Genomic DNA, 26,089 nt, shown 5'->3' with positions numbered 1-26,089 from the left:
GCAAGGGCTAGGAATTTGGGGTTCAGGGTCACTAAGTTAGGAAATGTCTACCACTATACATTTCTTATACATTTCTAGCCCAACCAGACCTTTTGGCTTCCTGATTGTCATCCACTGTCCTAGCTTTGTGTCATCTACACATCTGAAAAGTATGACATCTATGTTTGATCTAAGTCATTCATTAAAATGTTCAACAAGATGAAGACACGGAGATGTCTCCAGGATATTAGTGGAGACATCCTTTCGAACTTACATGGCACCATGGATGACAACTCTTTGAGTTCAGACCTTCAACCAAAAGTCCTCAGATACAGTCTAGAAAACCTTGTGCTGGGGATGTTTTAGAAAGGATTTGGGTCAAATATGAGTGAAACCGGTTGGTCTAACTCTGAGGTACCCTCTAACCTTTTGATTCTGAAAGTCTTACAGATTTGAAATTTTCCCTGAAGGAAAGACTTATACCTGATACACCTTTCTGTCTTCCCTAATGCAAGCTAACTGCTTCTTGAATTTCATGCTAAGAGATTGCAGGGTTTGGGTTTGTTTTTTCATCATGCAACAATACAAGCAAGCACCAAAAAAGAAAATATAATCAAAGGGGCAATCAAGCCCTTCCTCCATTGCCCCTCTCCCTCCCATATCAGCTTTTCCCCCATCTCACTTCCAGAAGTACAGATGAGTACAAGACTGTTAGAACAACAATTTCTGGACCATTTCAGGGAGGCAGCATTTCCCATTTCCCTATAATAGCAGCACTTAAAGTAAAGCTTTGGCTATCACCATTAATTATGCCTTTTCTCCACCATTCAAATGTCAACAATAAAAACAGTGTTTACAACTTGGAGGGGAGGAGGGAAAACCAATATTATTATGTCTACCTAATGTGAACACACCCATGAAAAAATTACTTTTCATTGCCGTTATTGCCTAGTTATAAAATGTCATTTCACCAATATTTTTTGCCTATTACTTTAAAATCCTTACTTCTATGTTAGAATTCATATGGAATATTGGTTCCAAGTCAAAACAATAGTAAGGACCAGACAACTGAAGCTAAATGACTTGCCCAGGGTCACACAACTAGAAAGCCTTTGAGGCCAGCTTTGAATCCATCAACTTCCCATCTCCAGGTTCGACTCTCTATCCAATGAGCCACATAGCTGCCCCAAACCAGTATATTTGTAATGAAGGTTGAAAGAGAATTCAAATTTTTGTTGGGCAACAATCCAGATGACCCCCCCCTCTGAAAAATGGATGAATTCAGTTTTGATCAACTGAACAAGCATTTCCCAAGATTCTACTAGGTCCAGCAAAATGCTACGGGATAGAGAATAGATAAAATGAAGTTCCAGGACCCCAGTGAGGTAAGATCTGGTAGAGAAGCTAAAACATGAGTGTCACTAATCTGTCTGTCTGCTATAAAAACTTTCCTCTCTTATAAAGTTAGGAATCTACCATCCAGAGCATGAAAATCTACTCTTGTGCTTAATTAGTCCCAATTCTGCAGCTGGCAAGTTGAAGTCAAATTCAACATTTCAATAGGAGATTAATGCAATGAATTTTCCATGCATGCTTTTGAGGAACATCATAGATTTAAAAAAGAGGAGGGAGGGAGCTTAAGAAGCAAATCTAGTAAGTCCAATCTTAAGCCACGTATAAACCACTCATCTCTCAAATCTGATCAGTGGATACAATAAACCCCTAAAGCCCAATGTAATAGGTAACTCTGAATACCAAATTCCCATCACCTCATGTTCTGTAAAAAATATGCACTGAAGTAGGTGTCCTTTGGAGGTGGAAGGAATACAAATAAGAAGACAAAGCCCTTAGTCTCAAAGAGATTACCCTCTGGATCATACTTTCTGTTTTCACATTGGATTGGGGGTATTAGTATTTTTCTGTGAGTGTTTTCTATGATTACAGTGCTTTCTGTTTCAAAGACTATAGGAACTGTGATGGCAATATGGTAAGAAAGGAATTTTTCAACATTTTTGAAATGCAGTGAAACTCTAGAGATAATTTCTCCTTCCTGGAAAACCTCATCATGTTGTGTAGCTCTCCTGGGCACTCATCCTATTCTATTTTGTATTACGATTATTTGCATGCATGTTTTTTGTCTCCTCTAATACATATTAACTCAATGAGGTTCTGGAGCTTCATCTTGCCCATTTCTTTATCCCTTAGCATATTGCTGCACATAGTAGGCACTTAGGAAATACTTGTTCAATTGAACAGATCTGAATTTTATTTCCTTTTTTTTAGGGTTTTTTTTTCCTTTCTATTTCATAGCTAGTGACTATTGTATATGGAAATGAGACAAATACCCAGAATGGGATTTCCCTTCTCCTTGCCCCTTTGAAAAATACGGACTAGAGTGAATGTGTGTAGAAGATTACACTATAGAGGGTGGGAGACTTGAATGCCATAAATTATCTTGTCTGAGCACAAGCGACTTCAGGCTGCTGCTTTGACAATTGAAATCCAACCCTTTCTTTATCAGCCAACCTATTTTCAATTGGCATTTCTACAATTGCTCCTTCCCTGATAATTCACCCCTAATGTACATGTAATCCCAGGATCATTATCAATTTCTAAATCAGGTTTTCCTCCCATTTAGTATTCATTCAGAGAGTACAAATTTTGTGATCTCAGTCAGCTTTCCAAAATCCTCATTGATTTTTTTTTAAACCCTAATCTTACAATCTATTCTGAGACAGAACTTTGGTTAGGGCTAGGCAATTGGTGTTAAGTTTCTTGTCCCAGGATCACCAAGCTAGGAAGCATCTGAGGCTAAATTTGAACCCAAGATCTCCCATCTTGAGGCTTAGCTCTCTAATGCTCAACCTCACTCATGAGTAGGGGAGCCATGGCGGCTTTTGTCCTGAAACCTGAGAAAGTAGCCTCCAGGTCCAGCAATGAATGTTTCTGATATCTGCTGAGCTGAAAAATGTATCTCCATCTACCTCTTTCCCCCGCCATCTTTGATACAATAATACCAAACATGGACCACCTCCATTAATCAACTAATGAGCATTCATTAAGCCAAAACAAAGTGCCAGACAAAGAGCTCAGTGATAGTGACAAGCAAAGAGATTAATCTTATTTGTCAATGATAGAAGGGGAAAAAAGAAGGAAACCACCCAAGTAAACTCCAAGAGCTATGTAGTCTGACCCACATATAAAAGGAATCCTCACTATAATATACTTCACAAGTGGTTGTCCAGCTTCTATTTAACATCCTCTTTGTAGGCAAAAGCCATTATCTATTGAGGGAGCTCATTTTGCTTTTTGCCAGCTCTAAAAGTCCTAGAATCACAGATTCTAGATGTGGGGCTGGAAGGGACCTTAGTTTTTCCTGAAGTTCATCTAATTTCCTTTCTAGAAAACAAAGCAAGAAGAAAATACATCAGCAATATTGGGAAGAGGAGGCTGTAGGGAATAAAAATTACATAATTGGGAAGCATTTACAAAAGAAATCAAAACACAAAAGGTAATGCTAATATGTTGGGTTTTTCTTCTGTTAAGTGACTCTGTTTCTATTTGAATTTATCACCACTGCTCCAGGCAACTCTAAGATTATTAGTTTGAAACAAATAAACAAACAAAAAATATACTCGGCTTAGTCCTGGGTAAGTAGTTATTGCTGTTCAGTCATTTCAGTTGTGTCTGACTCTATGTGACCCGATTTGGGGTTTTCTTGGCAGAGATAGACTGGACTGGTTTGCCATTTCCTTCTCCAGCTCATTTTATAGATGAGAAAACTGAGGTAGGCAGGGTTAAGTGACTTGCTCTGGGTCAAACAGCTGGTAAGTGTCTTAGATCTTCCCTACTCCAGACCTGATGCTTTCTCTAGCTGCTGAGCCACCTATCTTCCCCTGCTAAGGAGCAGGCACTTAATGAAGGCTGGACAATTGACTGAACTACATTGATAGACAGACTTCCCTCACCCAAGGGTTCCCAGTACCAATGAACTCACAGCTCTAGTCTCTGTCCTAATCCTAAAAATGCAAAGAAAATGTATAATGTCTTATTTTAAGTAACTACAAGGGAACTCTTTAAAGCATTGCTCAAAAGAATGTTAGGGTGACTACTCTGGGTTGGGGGAGCTTCTGAGGCAATCCACACTGTGCTGGACAGATTAGTAGATTCTAATACAATACTTGTTGATGTACTAATAGATCTCACATCCTTTACACATCCAATTAAATTGTCATTTTTGTTTTTGAAAGGAAAAGGATTTACTGAACGAAGGCTAAGCAAGCCGAAGAAAGTCCCCAGGTTCATTCGTTACTAAGACCCCCAAAAGATTAGTCAAGTACCAAGTGTCTAATATCAGTGCCTTTTGAGACATATCGCTTACTAGGGCTCTTGGGGTCAGAGATTTAGAGAGGAAAGGAACCTTGGAGTTCTAGTCCATCTCTTTAATTCTTCAGAGTAGATCCACAGAAATCAATTGATTTAGTCAAAGTCCATGCTTTATCGTTCTTTATCTATTATCTTTATCTATTCTTTATATTTCTAAATCTCATCTTTATCTGATTCATACAATAGATTAAGCAGACAGAAGATCATGTCATACAATTCATGTAACTTGAAAAGAGTAAGTTTCAGAACCACAATATTGAACCAAGTCTCCTGACTTCAAATCTAGACTCTTTCTACTGCTCCATATTTCCTCCTTACCTTTCAAATTATTTACATTATAATTTTACCTAGAAAGAAGTTATTGCATATAATTTTAATGAGAAAACTTGAGCACAAAGAAGAACACATTATAAAAGACTGCTTCTGAAAGCCAGATGAACTTGAAAAAAAGTCTATTTTCTGCAGATTTGAAATGTCCTATTTCAGAAAGAAAACTCAAAGCCCATACATAACGCTCCTTTATAGTTTGAGTTTTGGAACAGGGATAAAAGGTGCTAGCTTAGTTATTATATTTAAATATTTAATATAATGCCCAGTTAACCTTATATGCAATTATATCTGTATAATTCATAAGGTGACAGGACAAGTTTGAACAGATACCAATAAACTACAAATTAGAATTGATTCTTTCTCCCAACCTAATTAAAAGAGCACTTCTTTCTCTTGTTGCCCCAAGGACAGCATTAGTAAGGTATAGAAGAAAGTGTATTACCTCTGCAATCAATTGACCTGTGTTCAAATACCATCTCTGATGTGACTCTGGGCAAGTTACAACCTCCATAAGTCTCACTCTCCTATATTGCAAAATGATAAGGTTGGAAAAAGTGGTCTTGAATTGTCCCCAAGACCTAAATCTTTGATCCTGCCATCAGAAACATAATATCTGACTGGATAAAGAAGTGGTCTTTGGGGGAGGCAAAGTGGTTGAATGGATGGAGAGCCAGGTCTAAAGACAGGAGGTCCTGGGTTCAAATCTGGCCTCAGACACTTCCTAGTTTTGCGACCCAGGGCAAATCACTTAACCCCTATTGCCTAGCCCTTACCACTCTTCTGCCTCGGGACCAATATAGAGTAATAATTCTAAGAAAGAAGGTAAGGGTTTTCTTTTTAATTGTTCTGACCATGTAGTTTGAAAAGGAGACACTAATAGCTACCATACTCCATTATTTTTAAGGTGTCGGATAACTGAAGGAAGTTATCCAAGATGTTGGATATATCCCCTCCCCTTCTATGAGGTTTTTGGGAGATGATGACAAGAATCCCATGGATTAGAGATGTGATGATTTATGTCAGTGGCAGGAAAGATACCACATCCATTCAAATGGTGCAAAACAAATAATAAAAATAATTACAGAATCTATATCAAAGGAATGTTGAGAAAGGCAAGAAAATTATCATATGCAAAGCAATTCACAAGGATGAAAGTCTTACTTCAATTCCATGCAAGCCGCCATTACTGTTAAGGCAAGGCGACTCTTGCAGTCTCACAAGTTCCATGGAACTGTGGTGTGATTTCTCAAGGATCCACGGTTGTAAAGGTTGCTCCTGACTTAATGCTCCACTATGCAAGTACATAATGGATGCCACATATGATCAAGGTCTCTGTACTAGATGTAATTGGTTTGTATCTAGCTATGTTTATAAATATCCCAATGGTTATTCTGGATAAGCTCCCAACTCACTCCTTTCCAATAATGAGATGAGTCACTGAATCAATACAAAAAGCTCCTTTTCATTTGGCTAATTGTTGTTCTGCAATCTTCTATGACTTTTAGATTAATCTTAGGTAAAGAATGATGACCACATGTGACAGGCTCATTACAATCAACTCTCTAAGATCAAACGACAGCCAAATAGCAACACGGGGGAAAAAGTAGGAGCCTGATCACATCTTACTTATTTGATTGCCTGGAATTCAAACAATAAATATGTGGAAAAGGATTCCTTTGGAACTGAAACACTGACTATATACCCAAGCCACAAAAGAGGTTCATAATTAATGGAAGAGACATGTATTAAATACAGATTCTATGCCATTTTCCTTGATGGTCAGAGTTATAATGAGACCAACAGAGCATATAGGAGCCATCTGGGTACTGCAGAGCTATAGACAGAAATTCAGCGAACAAGGACATGTCAACCTTTCTGCCATCACATAATCACAGACTGCTGCATACTATTACAGAGGTGATCTGGTTACTACCATTTTTAGGAAAAGAAACCTGAGTTCAATAAGGTTGAAATCTGTTTTCTTTTATTTAGGGGGAGAGGAGGGAGCTTGTTTTGTTTCATTTTTTGGAGGAGGGATTGTGCAAAAAAATCAGCTCAAAACTATAGCTTATCAATTCTGTAATGAAAGTGTCAATGAATGGACTTAAAGTACAATTAGTTGATGCATTGTTGTTTTTATTGTCCTTTTCATTTAAAAAGAAATTAAAATGGACATATGACTTGATCCCAAATCTTGGACTCAAATGTGAATATCAATACCTGACGACCATCATCACTTCACTGGAGAAGTCACCATTCTCTTAAAAATATAATTGTTTCTGGTGTTTGAGATGTGACCTTGACTACTAGGCTACAAAGCAAGATTTTGGAAATTTTGCAGCCCACTTTACCATGAGGAAAAACTCATAAAATGCTAACTGAAAGCTAAGTAACCTGATAATGATGGCTCCCTAGTTAAAGAAATGGACTCCTTTAAGGCAGTAAGATATGGGAAATTGAATACGATGAGGTAATAAGCAGGCCAGGCATATTATGTGAGGCAAATAGCAAAGGCGAATCAAATAGTACTTATTATTTATTAATAACAAAGGCTAATTTGGGTGTCATTTTCACTGATTGTATTTAGAATTAACTAGCTGAGATTTGGTGCTGAGGAAGCACTTTGTTCTGTACTCTTAAAGGGACTTTTTCATTATGGTGCCCTGGCATTAAAAGAGTGTACAATACTTAACTGTGGTTTAAACAAGCCTACATGAATTTGAGCAGAATTTGATGAAGATGAAAAGAAAACAAGAAGATACCTTTGGGTTTCCCTAGGTAAGAATTTAGAGTAATATACTATCATTTAATATATTTTTTTTAATTGAAGAAGGATATGTGCCTCAATATTGAGTCTTCTCAATTCACTGGACTTTCGCCTTATCAATAAGGAAGTCCCACACAAATTTTTTTTCCTCAGTATGGATCAGCATTGGCCTTTCCCCAGTTCCACTGGAAACAGAGTAGAGTTCACAAAGTAAAGTCCCTTGAACTTAGAGGAATTTAAAAATAACAGATTGTACACGTGCCATGTAGAATAATCACAACATTCTTCATTTAATATTTGATTTCTTCAGAAGCACTTTAACAATTCTATTCATATTCTCTGAGCATATAGAGTAGGATACTTGGAGAATGGACTAATATAGAGAGTCATGAGGAATTTACTGTGTAACTTCGTTCCATTATCTTTGAATAACACTTTGTGTCAGGATGAAGAAAGGAGAAAAAAAAAACATTATCCATATAAGGGAAGAGAACATTTCCTCAAATGTAAAATGAGAGGGATGCTCACATCTAAGAATCTCTAAATCAATCTATTAAGAAACTTGTCTCAGCAGAAAATGAATTACAGATATAAGTCACAAAGGGAAGCCACCATGTAAAGCTACATTCCTGGTCCTTGGGCTCCGGAGAGTTAACTTCAATAATCAGTAAGAGGCAACTCATTCCTTTGGCCTTCAAGAAAGTAATATTTAGACACATAATTAAGGGAACCTTAAGTTCAGAAAGTCTTCAAGAAAAGGTAAAAGTGATAAATCCTGGTTAGAGAACCTTAAGTAAACAGTAACTGAACATCATTGGCATAATGAATGATGGGAATTTAACACTGGGAAAAGTACTTGTATCTGAGAATGTTCATTCCTTTAAATCATTCTTCAAACATTTTTTTTTGCTTAATCTACTTCAGAGTGAATATTAAAACATTGTTATTTTGATAGTTATTTCCCTATGTAAGTAGCAATATGGATACAATTGTATTGTAGTGCTCTTAGACTCTATAAACTAAGCTAAATATTTATTTTGAATATACAAAATTCCTAGGAAGATTTAATGAGTGATTAGACTATCAAAAATAGCAACTTTGTTAGTCAATTTTGTTGAATTATTTTTCTTCATTGAATAGGGAGGAAGTTTACTGGGAAATTAATGTGATAAAAAAGCAAAAGGCATTAAAAACAATAAATTAAAAATAATTACCAAGCCTCTATATGACTTACCTTGAAAATACAGAATTACTAGGTAATAGTCAACATCATCAAATATAATGGCACAACATCACCAAAAAAACAAACAAACAAAAATGTCAACTTGTAATCTTGTGGTCATCATTAGGGAATTTGATAGTGCATTCGTTTTAAAATTCAAAATGATGATTCTTTTAAAAAAACTATAAAAAAGTTCAGTTCTTGCTAATATGTGGAGCTGAACAACCACGGTAAGCTGAGGAAACACAAAACAATAAAGCCATTTAGAGCTCTCGGATGTGACCTTAAGTGGCATGGAAATTTTGTTGAGTGTAGAAAAGTAAAAATGCACAAAAATACCACCCTTTTATGGAATAATCAGCAATGAGAAGTACTGGATTTTAGAAAGGGATAGGCTATAATATACTATCTACATACCATCTAGAAAAGCTAGCAGCACATTCATTCAAAACAGAAATTATTTTAGAGCATCTCTCAAACACTTGGAGCTTTCTAACATACAAGAATGAAGACTATAAGCCATAAAATATTCAGAGGTAAAGGAAAACCCATCTCCCCAACCATTCAAAATGTATGATAAATCCAAGAATTTAGTCAATTATAAATAATTTCTTAGACTAATAGGAATAAAGGATCTCTGAAGTCTAATACAGAATAAAACTCATGTAATACTAAAGGCAAAAGTAAACTTTCTTCATTGTAGACAGCTTCCATTATCCACATCTTCCTTAGCAATCCTAAGGGAGTCTATTTCTAGAGATGACTAATTTAGTGAGGCAGTAATTCTTCTTCACTCTCTGTCCCTCATTCCTTCATTTAGTTTCTCTGTGATGTTACCTGCACAATTTAATTTTATTAATTATTAATTTATTAATTATTATTAAAAGGAGCATGCAAGGAAAATACACAACCCGGCAGAACCCTGTAGCAAAATACAGACCATTCTTTGGAAAAATCCCTCAAACCCTGAAAATGAGATCGGTTCATTTTCTGCAAGCTTTACCTTGAGCTAATGTGAAAAGTGTTCTGTGGCTTTGAAATTTTCTTTTTTACCTGTAATTGAATAAGTGATTATGAGGCTAATAAAGAAAAAAAGATATTTTCATAATAAAACTGTTAACAGATGTTAAATAGGGCTTTGGAATAGCCCCCCGGCAAACAATGATTGATGTTGGGTGAATAATGAAGAATGCTGATTTCACTTATTTTATTACCTGTGTACCTCCTGGGGTCAAGGAAGACTTGTAAAAACATTTGTGGGCTGATAAAAGTGGAGTATTTATTTGCTAGGCTGGCCTAAGTGCATTTAAGATTTACTTTTCCCCCCTCTTTCCTCTCCATTTAAAAACTAGAGCAAGCGAAAGCAATTTAAGGCACACTAAAAAGTGGTAAATATTCGTGTGAAAGAAGATCATTTTCCCATCTCTTTCTGACACTGTCTTCTCTAATCCCCATACCCCAAGACTAAACTTCAAATTTTATGATAGTATTTATAGGAAAAGGTGTGATTCCATATAGATCCTTTTGCTTGAATAGCTAAACACTTAAAACAACAACAACAAAGCTCTATACTAGTTATTCACCCATTTCAGAATGACTAAACCTATTTTAGCACAAGGATGTAATGCAATATTAGCATGCCATAAAAAACAATGAGAGTGAAGAATACAAAGAAGTCTGGGAAGACGTGTAAATAGACTGATGCAAAGTGAAGTAACCAAAAAGCCAAAGGCAATAGACATAATGAAGTCAGAAAATAGAGAAGAGGGGGAAAAGAGATAAAACTAAACTAAAGGCAAGAAAGTGAACACTGAATAATTATAATGATCCATCATGGCCACAAAGAGGAGAAAATGTGCCTCTCCTTTGCAGAGAGAGGACAGAGATGGGCATGGGAAAAAAAATTTCTATTGTTATAACCAGTAAATATGTTGCTTAGTTTTCTGACCTCCATTTTTTCTACCATTTTCCTATCCCATTCTTTCTTAGAAAGAATGGCTTTTCAGGTAGGGGAAGGAGTGAGACATATTTGAAGGGGGAAATGGCAAATATAAATGTTCTCAGTTTTTCAAAACAATATATATATACATATATATATATATCCAGAAAAATGAATGGGTGCCTTTATTAATCTTTTTTTGCTCAAATTGGTATGAGCTCCTATAAAAATTATAATATATAGCAAATTAAATATAATAAAATATCATAAATTAGATAATATATGTATTAATAATTCATGTAGTTCTTCAAGGAAAATCCTACTTTAAAAAAAAATTATAACTAATTCTGTTTGATTATCTTTGATAACCCATTTCTTATACATTCTGACCAGGCTTAATCCAATGTATGGAACATAGTACGTCCTATATCAGTGCTTTTGACCTTTTTTTTTTCCTTCTTGCATGATACTTTAATATTGCAGTATATTAGATAACTCTAGGAAGCAATAAGTCACAGAAAATGTGCAGAGCTGCCTTAGTAGGAGTTTCCCCATCTTAGAATTCTTATGTTTCCGTCATTTTTCAGTTATGTCTGACTCTTTCTATACCCCCAATTTAGAGTTTTCTTAGCAAAGATATTGGAGTGATTTGCCCTTTCCTTCCCCAGTTCACTTAACAGGTGAGGAAATTGAGGTAAATAGATTTAAATGACTTGCTCAGGTCACATACAACTAGTGAGGGTAGTAGGTCAAATCTGAACTCAGGAAGGTGAGTCTTTTTTATTCTAATACCGGAGCTCCATTTGCTATGATTTCTCTAAACAAACAAGCCACAAGCACCATCTTTGATGGTGAAAAACAGCATGGTTGGGTAAAAAGACAATCACACTCAAAAACTAGAAGTCTAAAGTTTAACAATCACTTCCCTCACAGATTAGTCATGGAGCCTTGGGCAAGAAACAGCAAGAACATTTTTCTATATCAGTTGTAGGACAATTGCTGGTCTCCATCAATGGGAGGAACTTTCTCATACCAGAGAAATCACGTCTGTGTTACTCCCCATGTACATCTCCCCACACACTAGTAGTATTTTAAAATATATTATTATATGTTATATAATAAATTAATCATACATGTCTGCATTCTGTGACTTCTCAGGTCACTCACTATACATTACTTTACATGACAAATTGACTTTTTCATTGCGGGATTTTCAGTCTTTTAAACGACAGGTCCTGGGAGATACAGATTATTTGACGCAGGGGCTAGACAACCGACATATTGGATAGTTAGGCAGAGATGGGTTGTAATATTGATCCCTGGAGTTACCATATCAGTGAAATCTTGGGTTCATTTGAGTTTATCATCCCGAAGAATCTATAGGACACAATGAGATTTTAAAAACTAGAATTTCTACAAGGGGGGAAATTTCAAAACTACTGTAAAAGAAGTTTTAAATGAGAACTGTGGGAAAGTCAGTCATCATTGACCTAAGTACATTGAGAGCTCTAATTAAGCTTGAGGGGAAATGTGAGGGCTTGGGTCTGGCTGGAATCCTTCAGTCTTCCATGTTCTCCACAGCTAATTTAACCATTGGGAAACCCAACTGTATTTAAGCAGCTAGGTGATGCCATCATGCACGGAGCACTGGAGTCAGAAAAATGTGAGTTCAAATTAAGTTCCAAAACATAATAGTGATGTCCCTGGATAAATTGCTTAACTTCTTTCTGCTTCCGTTTCCTCACCTGTACAATGGGGATAATGATAGCACCAAATCTCATATTTTAGGGAAAAATCAATTTAAGATATGTATAAAGCATTGTAAGCCATAAAATAGTATATAAATATTATTATCACTTATAAAGGGATTATATTGGCTTTAATAGGAATAGAGAAGTTGGTTGTGTCTAGAAACAAAGATAACTAAAGCAAAGAGCTAAATGATAATATATCCAAATGTTATGATTCATTTTCCTAGGATTGAAAAGGTCTTTCAAAAGACTTTTAACCCAATGATGTAAAAAAACACAATCCCCCCAGCACATTCCAGGGGTATGTGAAGAATACTAAAAGTAGATCACAGAGTTTGTTAGAGGGGAATAGTATGAGAAGAATGAAAAGGTAGGAAGAGGACGGTTTGCAAAAAAGAGGAAAGTAAAGACCAAATGAAGCATTTCTTCTTTCATCCTGACTACTGTAAGGAGTTGGTTGAAAAGGAGTGTTATGTAGTTAGATCTATACTTTAAGAAAATTATTTTAGCAGGATTGCCTAGAAGGGAGAGAGATGTGAGTCAGAGAGAACAATAAGCATGCTATTGGGACAGTCAGAGCTTGAGATGATGAGAATCTAGGTTGACAGCCATATGAATCAAGAAGAGGAAAGACTGTGATAGATATGGATAGATATAAAGATCTTTATCTAGTTATTAATGTCTATCACAGACATTCAGTAGCTATAAATGTATAGATCTAAACATATATATTTTATATATAAGATACATAGTGTGTATATATATGTATATGTATGTATAGAGGGGGAGGGAGAGAAGAGGGAGAAAGAGGACGAGAGAGAGAGAGAGAGAGAGAGAGAGAGAGAGAGAGAGAGAGAGAGAGAGAGAGAGAGGAAAGGAGGAAGAGAAAGAAAGATGGGGAGAGAGAGAGAAGCTGGATTTGGCAGAAGATTATATATGTGAGTCCCAGCACAGAACTGAGAATGACACCAGGTTTGTGAGCCAGAAAGATTACAACAATGGTGGTCCCATTGATAGGAATAGAGAGGTTCAAGAGATAGAAGCCATTGAGAGAAAAGCTATTGAATTCTAGTTTGAACACTCTGAGTCTGAGATGTCCAAAGGCAGTAGGTGACAAGCCTGGAACTTAGTTAGGGCTGAATATATAAACCTAAGAGTTATCTGGATAGAGCTGATCATTGAAGGAATAGAAGAAGCTGCCTCTCCATTTCCTCTTATTGATATCCTTCTTTTAGCCCTGCTTTTAATCTCTCTGAACCGTACAAATTTAACTGGATATGGAAATTCCCTATAAAATTTCCCTAGGAAATGTGAAGTGGGTTGGTTCATCAGGAATTTCCTCCAATTCAGAAAGTGGAAAAGTTTCAGAGAAAAGGGGCAGACATGAATAAGCAGAGAAGAAGTCAGGTTAATGAGGAAGAAAAATGATAAGAGCAGATATTTCTAGTCACCTAAAAGCATATAGTCATTTGAAAGAAAGTGAAATAAAGAAGAATATGGAAATGATCTGAGAAATAGGATGATAGAAGTAACTAGAGTCAGACTCAGAGCAAGGACACCTGTATTTCAGGTCCTGCCTTTGACCAATACTGACAGTGTCTATCATTCTATCTAAGCTATGATCTCAGTAACTGAGAAAACTTCTCTGTATTAAGGTACAGAAATCACAGCTCCTGTCTCCTTCCCTGATCCCATAAAAATAAAAAGACCAAGTGAATAACTTGTTATTTTTTAAAATCAGTTTTCTGGTACAAGATTTTTTAAAATTAATTTTTCAGACCCTTAACCTTGTCTTAGAATTGATGCTAAGTATTGGTTCTAAGACAGGAGAGTGGAAAAGGTTAGGCAATTGAGGTTAAATGATTTGCCCAGGGTCCCACATCTAGGAAATATCTGAAGCGAGATTTGAATCTAGGTCTTCCCATCTCCAGGATTAGCTCTCTATCCACTGAGCCATCTAACTGTCCCTGGCACAACATTGAGAAGGCACGACTAGACAATATTTTCCCTGAAAAAGATGGGGGAGAGAATCTCTAGACTATGGACTCAATATTAGTGGGCTGTGGTAAGATCTCACCCCAAAACAAAGGAACTAATTTGATATCAGATTACTTTTTAAAAGATATAATATTAAAGGCTAAGGAAGTGCTAATTCCACTGTACTCTCCTTTACTCAGATCAGATGGAGGGTGGCCACCTTTAAGTGTAATGTTTTAGGAATGACGTTGATAAGCTGAGGAATTTACAGAGAAAGATAGAAAGCACAGATCAGCCTCTAAATTCAAGTAAAGATTAAAAGAAATGGGGATATTTCACCTGGAGATGAAATTTAAAAGTTATTGGTTTTTAAAGGATTGTCGTGTGGAGGGAAAAACAGATTTTACAGTGTGCTGTTTCTCCCATTCTTGAATTTTTCTAGAAACCTCCATTTTAAAGAGGGGTCCTAGAACAGCCATCCCTTATTTTTTAGACTTAACTACCATGCTGCCCCCTACAAGGTATCTCTTTCCCCAACACCCCAACTTTTCAGTTATAATGTTGTGGAAGAGAGAAAATGGGAAAAGTCTGCAGCAGAGTGATTCACTAACAATAAATTCCATATCTACACAAAAGCCAGAACCTTATGCATGGATTAAAGTGGGAAAGAAAAACTACAAAGCTCTCGTAGATACTGGTGCTTCCAAACTGTTGACCATTTAAAACAGTCCCCCAATACATCGTTCCCTTTGTGCTGTGTTGCCATCTCACATTAAAATGTAACCTCTTTGAGGACAGGGATTATTTTTCTCTGTGTGCATTTGTATCTTCTGTGTTGTAACACAATGGAAAATAATGAACTTTAATGCTTATTGTTTAGCTTATATATATAACTATATATATGTATATATATATAACTATATATATATATAACTATATAACTATATATAACTATATATATAAATATATATATAACTATATATATATATATATATAAGCTTAATGCTTAGCCCAGAAACTTGGAAGATGTAGAGAGGTAGATAACAATCTTGAGGGAAGGAAAGGCTTTCAATTACGATTTTAATGGAAGTCAAGTTTCTTGAGGGCAGGAACTGTTTCATCTTGTCTTTATGTCAGCAGGATTTAACAAAATGTCTAGCACACAGTAAATGCTTAAAAATGGTACTGAGTGAATGGAGGAAAAAAAAGGATCTAGCAATAGAATAGGCTCTGTTGTGAGATGGTGTGCTCCTTCCCACACTCCACCTTGGAAATCTTAAAGCAAAAACTTGGTGACTATTGGGTGTGTAACAGAGGTGATTGCTTTTCATGCCTGTGTTTTAAAGAAGGTCTCTTACAATTTCTGTGTGGCATGAATTATGTAAAAGAAACAGAATTTAAAATTTCATTTCTATGAGACTAAAAGAGACCATGTGATTAACTTATGGAAAAAGACTCTCTAGACTTTTATATGCAACATAAACAGAATCCTATAACCCAGTAGAGTAAATACTAATCCATATGTGTAAGCAGCAAGAATTACAAGATATTAGAGCTGCAAGGATATATAGGAATCATCTAGCTCACCTCAATTTATTATACACACAAGGTAGTTAAGAATCTGAAGTTAAAACTCACGCAGCTAGTTGACATCAATTTCAAATTTCCAAATGCCCAGTTAAGTGTTCTGTCCATGACACTAGGACTAGTTGCTAGTTCCTCCTTCACTGCTGTTGTAGTTCAGTCATTTTTCAGTCATATCTGACTCTTCATGACCCCATTTGGGTTTTCTTGGCAAAGATATTAGAGGAGTTTGCCATTTTCTTTTCCAGCTCATTTTACAGAGAAAGAAACTGAGGCAAACAAGATTAAGTGACTTACCCAGGATTACATAGCTAGAAATGTTTGAGTTCAGATTTGAACTCACAAAGAGGAGACTTCCTGATTTTGGGCTCTGTTTTCTGTCCATTATGCCACCTAGCAGCCCTTAACTGCTACAACTTCCTAATTTATGTCAAAGACCTATGGAATCCATTTCTAAGCATCTAGGTGATCTACAGGATAGATAGTTGACTTAGAAGTATGGAAAAATTGCTCTTTTTATCATTAACCTGAGCAAGTCTTTTAAACCACTCTCAATATGTTTCTTCATTTTTAAAATGAAAATAACAATAGTAAGTACCTCACAGGATTCCTATAGTTAGTTTTTCAGGGTTTGTGAGTCTTGAAAAACAATAGAAATCTTTGCCATTATTACAATGATAATTACAGTCATTATCCTTGTCATTATTATTATCCTTAGAATCACCATTATCTCTAAAGGAAATGGTTTTTCCATAACTGGAGACTCTTCTATAGTCAGTGTAAATATTATAAATGTAAAAGTAGCATTCATCAAATTCAATTCCTAAGTTGCCAGTTGTTAAACCAGAATTTTAGCGGAACAAATTTCTTCTTAGACAGCAACATCTGTATCTGAACTGTTGTGGTTTTTCCTACCTCTCATCTGCTAGTTACCATATGTTACCTTAGATACCTATCCATTTGCCTCTCCACCTTGATCCTATCTCCTCCATTTACCTGCAATGCTCCTGTAGGGCATGCCTTAGACCTCTCCGCATCCTCAGAATCAAGCCCAAAGCCCCATACACATAATGGCTGTTCAGTTTCCTGGTGATAGTAGTTGAAAGGAGAAAAAGAAATCTCTCCTAGAATCTATTCATAAGACAGATTTAAAATTAAGATGTGGTATTACAAAAGATGTTGTTTATAGTCCTTGTGTTTCAGCCAGGGTTTTCTTATAAAGTCTCAGCATTTCATGGAAATCACCAAATAACTTCATTAAAAAATACTTGATATTTGAGCTCCAGCTAAAAAGGTAATGCTTCCCCACAGAGCAGGAACATATAAGTGATTATTGTACCTGGTAGGTGGAAAAATTAGCAATTTTGATTTTTTTTTTAAAGCATTAAACACATCAGGTTTTCCCCCTCCAATTCCTTTCTTCCTTTTTGATTTTTTTTCCCATTTCACTTTCAAATGAACCTCAAAATTTGGGCAGGAAAGAAAGCTTCCCCAATACCAATCAAATGCCAGCTTTCTCAGGGCATTCTTCCAGAACCATAAATCCCTATTCTGGTCTCCATGGAGGGTGGGAAGGGGGTGGAGTAAGTTTACCTAAAACATGACTAGAGTTTGAAAACATCTGCCAAATGTCAGACCGTACTGAAATTCAGGGCAAAGGAGAATTTATTCTGGTCTGAGTGCTTGGCCAAATTCTCCTGCACCTTTAGAGCAAATTATTCAACATGTAAGGTCAGAGTTAGCATGGTAGCCAAAGACTCACAAGACTTATGAAGCCATACTTTATTTGAAGGTATCTTGGGAAAAAAGAAAGGGAAATGTAAGCTATTACTAATTTAAGCTAATAAATACAGGTACTTTCAATCACAACTTCCCATTCTTTGTGACCAGAGCTAAGAAAAAGGAGAATCATGTTTTGCTTTGTCCATACTTGTAAACTAATAACAGAGACCATCAGCAACTCACCTATAACTTTGCGTGCTACAGAGTAGCCCAGGGAACCTGGGAAGAGTTGCCCAGATTAGGTGATTTACCTAGAGTCCCATACCCAGAAGGTGTCCCTAGACAGAGGGAAACTTTGGTTTTCTTAACTCTAGGGCCATTATTCCAACCATCTGGTGCCATCCTGTCCCACTACCAAACTTAGATTCAGGAAAACTTCAATTGGAATTCGACCTTGGACATTTATTATAGAATCTTGGATATTATGAGGATCATTATCCTCAAATTCTGTAATCTGGAATTGGGTTATGTCACTCAGTTGTTGTGATTCAAATTGGATCATAGATATAAAAAACAATTTTAAAACCTTAAAGTGTTGATCCATAACTGGCTTTTACAATTGAGCAGTACCTGAAACATTCATGGGAGGTCCACAACTATCAGGATTCAGCATCTACTTAATATTCATTAAGCCCACCAGAGCAATAGAATCTAATTCAATCCAATAAATATTTACTAAGCACCTACTATGTATCAGGCATTTTGCTAAGTGCTGGAGATACAGTTAGAGAAAAGGAAAACATTCCCTGCCCTCAGGGAGCTTACAGTCTAAGGGAAGAGACAAAACACAAAAGAGGGGATCCAGATCTAGTTCTCTAGCAGGAAAAGGATGGAGTCTTCCCCTGACCAGATGTTATAGAAGTATTCCCAATATTTATGACTGGTAAGTGCCTTCATTGTGATTTTTTATGATAAAAGAAGAGGATTGAGGAGGGGGCCTTGAATATTGGACTTTTTCATTATGAGGGATTAACAGTGTGAAAATGTCCTCTATTAGTGCAAAATACAACCTGTGATTTAGCAGATATCTTTTTTTTTAAACCCCTACTTTCCATCTTATAATCAATACTGTGTATTAGTTCCAGGGCAGAAGAGCAGTAAAAACTAGACAATGGGGGTTAAGTGACTTACCCAGGGTCACACAACCAGGGAATATTTCAGGTCAGACTCCATTTAATATTAAATTATGTTTCCATTTGGAGGCAAATGAGAAGTCATAAACCCTCAGTTTGTATTTATAATAGGATAAATGTATAACAACATTCCAGATTTGTTTAGCCCCTTTAAAGACTAAATAAATATAAAATATGTTCACCATAAGATGAATAAAAACAGGTGGATTTCCTAATCCAAGTCAAAGAAATAAGTGAGTAAAATTGAGGTCAACAGAACAAAATTAAAGCAATTACTGAATAAAACTGAGACTCCTATCAAAAGTTCTGGGATGATATAAAAGAGAAATCTTTAGTAATTTTTTTTTACATCCCATTTGAAGAGCTCCAGATATGCCCATTCCTAATCTGGTAGATGACCAATCAATTACATCCCTCCATAAGTCAATGCCCCAAGAGCCGGCGCTCACTTACTTTGTAAATAGAAGGTAAGATCTGGTCCATTTTCAGTTTGTGAAAGACAAAGACATCATAAACCGCTGACACGGCCAGCACAGTCACTCCTTGCTCCTTCCACAACATACTGCATCCAGCACAGAGTCCTGTCCCGAGGAACCAGCCCCAGGTGCCCGACGTGGAGCCTCTCGTGGAGCAGTGCTTCACGTAACACAGCAAAGAGAGCAGGAAGAAGAAGCTGGCTCCCACGTCGGCCCTGCCCACGATGCCCGCCACTGCTTCAGTGTGAATTGGGTGGGAAGCGAACATGAGGCCAGCAAAGAAGGTCCAGTGTCCATCACCAAGGAGGATCTTGGAGAAGCTAGTGAAGAGGCCGGTGACTGCTGCATGCAGCAGAACATTGACAAGATGGTAGCTCCAAGGGTTCAAGCCTCCAATGGCGTGATTGAAACGGAAAGAAAGGGTACAGAGTGGCCTATAGGACTTGTGGCTGCCACTATGGGTAAGAAGAGTCCCCCAAAAATCATTGTAGAATATGTGGGTCCATGGCGTTTCTGGGAGAAGATCCTGATTAGTCTTGATAGCTCGGCTAAAAAACAAAATTATTTTTTAAAATAGAATTAAAAATAAAATACATTTTAAGAGGAAAAAATGCAGTGATATTGTTACATCATTCTCTTAGTTCCAATGCTATGAGCTATATGACATGATTTCTCATTTAGCAGGACTGTGGCTATATAGGATGAATATAAACAAAGGTGGCTTCTCAAAACCTATGTTGTCTAATTTTAGAGGTACCACAAAATCTCCCAAGATACTCTTCCCCTAGGGATTAATGATAACTGATATTTCATGATTTATTCCTTTCATTAAGGGTATATTATTCCACACTGAAATGTGATTTCCCCTAAAGTAGAAAAATATCAAATCTTATCATTTGCTTATACCTTATCATAGAAGAATGGTGATCTTCTGGTGATCTTCTAATCCAAAACCTCCATTTTGCACAAATTGAGAGCCAGAGATATGAATGACTTTCCCAAGAAAATCTCAATAGGAGGGATCTGAACCCAGGTCCTCTGATTTGAAATCTATCTTTATTTGAATTGATTTATCTATTTCTCCCCACCATCCCCCAAAAAATTAGGAAGGGGAAAGATTAAAACTAAAAGAATAAAGAAAGAAACCCAATGGTGAGTAAAGATTCCTATGGATGGGAGGATAGAAAGAATATCACCACTATGGGGATATGGGGAGGACAGGGTGGGAAGTTCTCCCCGCTACTTTCCTCTTCAACTATTTTCATCCTTTAATGATTTAGCTAGAGTTCTACCACCTGCCTTTCTTGACCACTCCAACCCACAGTGACCTCTCCCTTATGATGTCCTAACGCTCTTTCTGCCTTCGTGTCTCATTTGGACATTTTCCTAGTTACATGAATGCTCCATAAGTGTATGTATTCATCTCCCCAACTATGCTTGGAGGTGCTGTAAGACAAGGACTGCCTAATGTTTTTCCTGCTTTCCTGTTAGCTCTGGATTTAATGCAGCGCACACAGTAGGCATTGCCCTAGCAAACACTTATCATGGATGGTGCCAAACCAAAGATCATTTGTTTGCTTCCCAATTGGGTTTAGGCATGAATGCAGTCATTGCATCCTAAGACAACAGAAAGGGAATGGATTTTGAAACCTTCTGGTAATTGAGCCTTACCAGGGTTTGAGTAAAACATAAATGTTGCTAAAGTTTTTGTCATTCTTTTATGTATATAGACCCCTGTCTATATAAGGCTACCTATTTCAAAAGGAGCCATTCTGAAAGACAGAGGGATAGCATACAGGCACCGAGATGAGCAGGTTCAAGGTGGCAGGGCATAAAGCAACAGGCATTGGTGCTCTACAGTAAATTCCATTTACCTAGGGCCAATCCTATCTATTTTTCCAAAGTCCTCTATCAGCTGAATTTTCTCCAAAGGATTAAAACATTCCGGATGCTTATAATTGGTTGCGGCACTTTGGGAAGGGACAATAGACTTGCTGAAAACACGTTTTTGAATAACAGTAAGTTAATTGACTGCATACCATATTTTAATAGTTTGACTTTGAGTTTTGATTTTTTTTCTCTGCAGAATAGAAGAGTTACAAGTCTGTATGTATTGACTTTGTGTTAAATGAATTTCCATATAAATTGGCTTTTAAAACATTAGAAACAGATGTTATTTGGGATCCATTAAATTAAAACACCCTGCAATGACATTCATCAGAGTCTAACCCAGGAGTAATCGCTTAAGACTTGATAGGTTATAATTAAAATTTAAAAGAAATACAGAAACTGACAAACTGCCAAACAGCATTGTCAGAGACGACTGATCTTCAGGCAAGACCAGGATGAAACCCTCACTGGCCTTTGCACCAAAGCATTAATTCAGGCATTAGTATGAATATCACTGACATCAGGGAACAGCATCTACATAATATCCATCATGTACACATTTGAAGCTAGGGCTGCAGGCAGCTCGAAGACAAAGCAATCTGCCGAGAGATTGACAGCTCACCTAGTACAGCGATGGTAGTTGGGGGCATGGCACACATCAGGGGATTGACATTTCTAAAATGGCTAAGGACCAGATCATTTCTCCAGAAACCAGAGTGCTTCCAGTCATTAGCTCAGCATCACAAGATGCAAAGAGATGACTCCAAGACTTGAATTTTATTAACTGTTGATTTACAGGAGTGAACCTAGATAGATGTGATCCCAATGGGTCATGGCTACCCAGAACTTGGAACTCTTATAAATCAATCAAGACACCAATCAGGAAGAACTACTATCAATCAATCAAGCATCTACTTTGTGCCAGAGAAGGCACTGGAAATTCAAAGACAAAGATGAAATAGCCCCTGTCCTTGAGGAACTCCCATTCTATGTGGGGATGAAAGGAAAGGGGATGAAAGAATATGTCCCACCAATGCAAAATAAATACAAGATGATGGGGGGGGGGGGGGGGACATGATTAGCTGGAAGCATTGGGATGATTTCATGTACAAGATGGTGCTAGAGAAGAATTTTGGTGGAAACCGAAGTATTTAAAAAACAAGAGTTGAAGAGGGGGATGGTCAGTGTAAAGCTATAGACACTTTGGAAGGACCACAGAATTCATGAAAGGGAAACACATATCACAAACTTGCAAAACTAGAGTATGACAGGGTGTAAAGGTCATAAAATGCCCATTTTTTTAAATTCTAGATGCATTTATCATCCCTGTCAGAAGCAACATTTATAAAGTATTTTAATATTTGTAAGGAATCTTACGAATATAACACCATTTAATCTTCATAATATGCCTTGGAAGTAGAGACTATTATTATCCATATTTTACAGACAAAGAAACTGAGGTAAATGAAGGCTAAATGCCTAAATGACTTGCTCAGAATCATTTAGACAGCTAGTAAATGTCTGAGGACATATTTGAACTTGGGTCTTCCTGAGACCAGATCCAACATTCTATCCAATGAGTAACTTAAGTGCCTGCTAATAATAATAGGGAGCCACTATTTAGCACTGACTAGCGTACTAGGTAGGACAGGCACATATTTGAGGAAGATTGCTTTGGCAAATGAGTGGAGGATAATTTGAAGACTAAAAGATATGAAGAGTGATATTGGATATCTCCAGTACCAAAGATCAAGAAAGCATCTTTCTGGTGAAATAAAAATTATGAAAGGAAATGGTGTAAATAGAAAAAAAAATAAAATAAGGATACAAAACTTATTATACCTAGCCAGTTTTCAACATACAAGAAGCAGAAAGAGAAGATGAACTGCTCAGTCAGGCTTGTAGTCAATTCATACTATTATGAGCAAGAAAATGTGCTGATTGGAGTTTAAGCATAATATTATAGATTACATATATGCCCGTGATGAAAGGAATTTCAGGCTCATTTAAACACTTATGTTGATAGAACTTAAAAATATATAGGCAAACATCTTGAATGACATAAACATATTATCTTATCAAATCTTTGGACCAAACTGGACCTGGAATTTCACTGATGTTGGGGAACTTTCCGTGATGAAACTTCCTCTACTTAAGAAAAATGGCACTGCTCTGCAATTTAGTCTTCAATGTTTTTTATAGGTATCTGAGAGGGCAGGTAGTTGGGACAGAAGATAAGAGGACCAGGAAGACCTGAGTTCAAATCTGCCTTCAGATACTTACTATGTGACCCGGGGCAAGTCACTTAATCTGTTTGCTTTAGTTTCCTTATGTATAAAATGAGCTGGAGAAGTAAATATCAAACCATTCTAGTATACTGGCCAAGAAAACCCATTGGATTCATGAAGATTCAGATATAACTGAACAATACACCTGAGAGTTTAAATGACTTACCCAGGATCACCAAGTCACTATATCAGAGAAAGGATTGGAACCCAGAAAGCATAAGCCCCGAGGCAAGCATTCTACCCACTCCACTTTGTCCTTTTCTATATTACAAATAAATATAAGGGGAAATTCTCCTGGTGTAATAAACTGATTCAAAATTATAATAAAGAAGCATGCCATCACACTCTTAGGTAGGTGAGAGAAAGACAAGCAAAAATGAATTTCAATATTCATTTCATTTCTGGGTTTATTTTTGTGACTTAATGTTGATCAATCAGCCAGGCTAAGGATAAAAGAGGGAACCTTACTCTAGAAACTATGAAAAAATGGCAGAAAATTATGTGAAAATAAACCATTTTAGCCACAGCACTCAAGAGGAAATAAAGACGGAGAGACTGTCACTTGAAACAAAAAGAATTGGTCTCCAGAGTCATTTTTTGGTTTTGGTTTTTAATTCTTATCACCTAAAATCTTTAAGAAGGATGTAACCTTTTCTTAGATTTGCTCATTTTTGGTCTCCCATTCCTCCTGCCCCTTGTTATTTTTTTTCCCTTTTAGAACATGTCACCAAAGGCCAAATCTATTGCAAAACTGATCAATGGTGTGGAAAAAAAAACCTGCTCTGCCATCTTGACTATCTGTGTTTTAGGTTCAATGCTAAAAGCATTTATAATGGTCTTTAAAGTCACACCAGCCTGCAATGAAGAACCATAGCTCAAAGTGAAAAAGACAAAATTTGGGGACTTTTAAAGTTTTATTCTGAAAATGAAGCACATACTTTTTGCAGAACTGAACACACCGGCAAGGTTTCAGGTATCGGCTCTATGATGAACTGGGAGAGTCTTTGACAGAAAGACCAGAGCAAAGCATTGGAAAACTGCCTTTGGATTGAGATGACCCAGATTCCAAACACATCTCTTCTATTTACTACCTGTCAATTAGGGCATTTAATTCTATTAGGCATGGTAGGAAGAGCATTGGACTTTTATAGGTCCTGTGTGACCTGTGAGATGCTCTTTAATCTCTCTGGGTCTCGATGTACAAAGAAGGAATTAGACTAGAGAGACTCTGTGTCCTTCCTTCTCTAGACCTTTGGTTATCAGTGTGGGTATGCCCTCCTTCAATGCAGTTTGTAGCTCCTCGATGAAGAAATTTTTCAGAGGGGCTGAAGTCGACATGATGAGTAGTGAGTCTCCAAACTTAGCTAAGGCTGTACGACGTGGCTCAAAGCCTTTCCAGCTTAATGGAGGCTGCCAATGGTTACTCACTGCTGGCAAAACCATTCAGCACTGAGGGTCTCCTTCATGCCTCCATAAGGCATCAGTATTAGACGTGAGTTTTAATCAAGGTGTGCTTCTATGAAGAGAGAGAAAACAGAAACAAATCTGAGGCAGTCTGAGAGGGATACCAAAAGTCCTCCCAACTGGAATTCCTACATTAGTATGTTTCCACAGAAATTAAGTTACTGCTTCTAGAATTCCTGGATAATGAAAATGTGTTCCTTTGGAGGAGTTCATTCACCATTGAAACAGAGTGGTAAAGCAAAAGTATATTGGTTGGAGGCAGCTAGATGGTTGAGTGGATTGAGAAGTGGGAGGTCCTGGGTTCAAATAAGACCTTGATGTGTGACCCTAAGCCAGTCACTTAACTCATCTTGTTTCAGATCCTCGTCTTTAAAATGAGCCGGAGAACAAAATGGCAAATCACTCTAGAATCTCTGTCAAGAAAAGCCCAAATGAATCACTAAGAACTGGACATGACTGAAAAACAACTGAAAGAGGACAGTTTATACTAGATAATGTCTAAGGTTTGTTCCAGCTTGAGATGAGTATAAGGTCCTCAGGTATTTATATCTTGTTGTGAATTTTGTTTTGCTTTGTTTTCTGAAGATGCAACATCCCACTGTTACTCATATGGTCCATTAAAACTCCCAGATAGTTTTCACACAAACTTTTGTCCAACCCTGACTTCAATATCTTATGCTATTGCAATTCTTTTTTTAAGCCAGATATAGAACTTTATATTTATTGCCCAAATATTTCATCCTTAAAAAAATTCTTTTGCATGTGATTTTTGTCATTCAATGTGTCAATATTCTCCTCTTGCACTATTAACAAAAACTGAAAGATGACTTTTCCCATGATCTCATGCAGGTCTATGATATTAAATGTTAAGCATCCCATTATCTAGTATACTGATGTTTGCCATTCTCTCCTCTTTCTGGGAAGAAAATGAAGATTAATTATCAGAGCACGAACAGATGAGGTTTGGGCTTGATTGTCTAAAAAGCATTTCTACCTTCCTAGATAAAGTGTTGCATAATTATTAAGTATAGTTATTACCATCATCATTTCTACTGCTGCCAAGCCAGCCTTTGAATTCCAGAGAGAAAATGAAAATTATTAACTTTTTAATCCAGTTAAGC

General features: G+C 36.8%; 1 protein-coding gene across 3 annotated transcripts in view; it reads right to left on the bottom strand.

The window, feature by feature from the left end:
- TMTC2 (transmembrane O-mannosyltransferase targeting cadherins 2) overlaps positions 1-26,089 on the bottom strand; it is a 557,542-nt gene that overhangs the window by 332,497 nt on the left and 198,956 nt on the right. For 2 of the 3 annotated variants that reach the window (XM_007503110.3, XM_001364263.4), the window contains one exon: positions 19,304-19,874. The exons of the other annotated variant lie outside the window; for it this stretch is intronic. In XM_007503110.3, the coding sequence (XP_007503172.2) occupies positions 19,304-19,874 (571 nt within the window). The remainder of the gene's footprint in view (positions 1-19,303; positions 19,875-26,089) is intronic. 3 annotated transcript variants of the gene reach the window in all.

Source organism: Monodelphis domestica, chromosome 5 (genome assembly GCF_027887165.1).
Source record: "Monodelphis domestica isolate mMonDom1 chromosome 5, mMonDom1.pri, whole genome shotgun sequence".
Classification (NCBI taxonomy): Eukaryota; Metazoa; Chordata; class Mammalia; order Didelphimorphia; family Didelphidae; genus Monodelphis; species Monodelphis domestica.
This window is presented reverse-complemented; position numbering and strand designations above follow the sequence as displayed.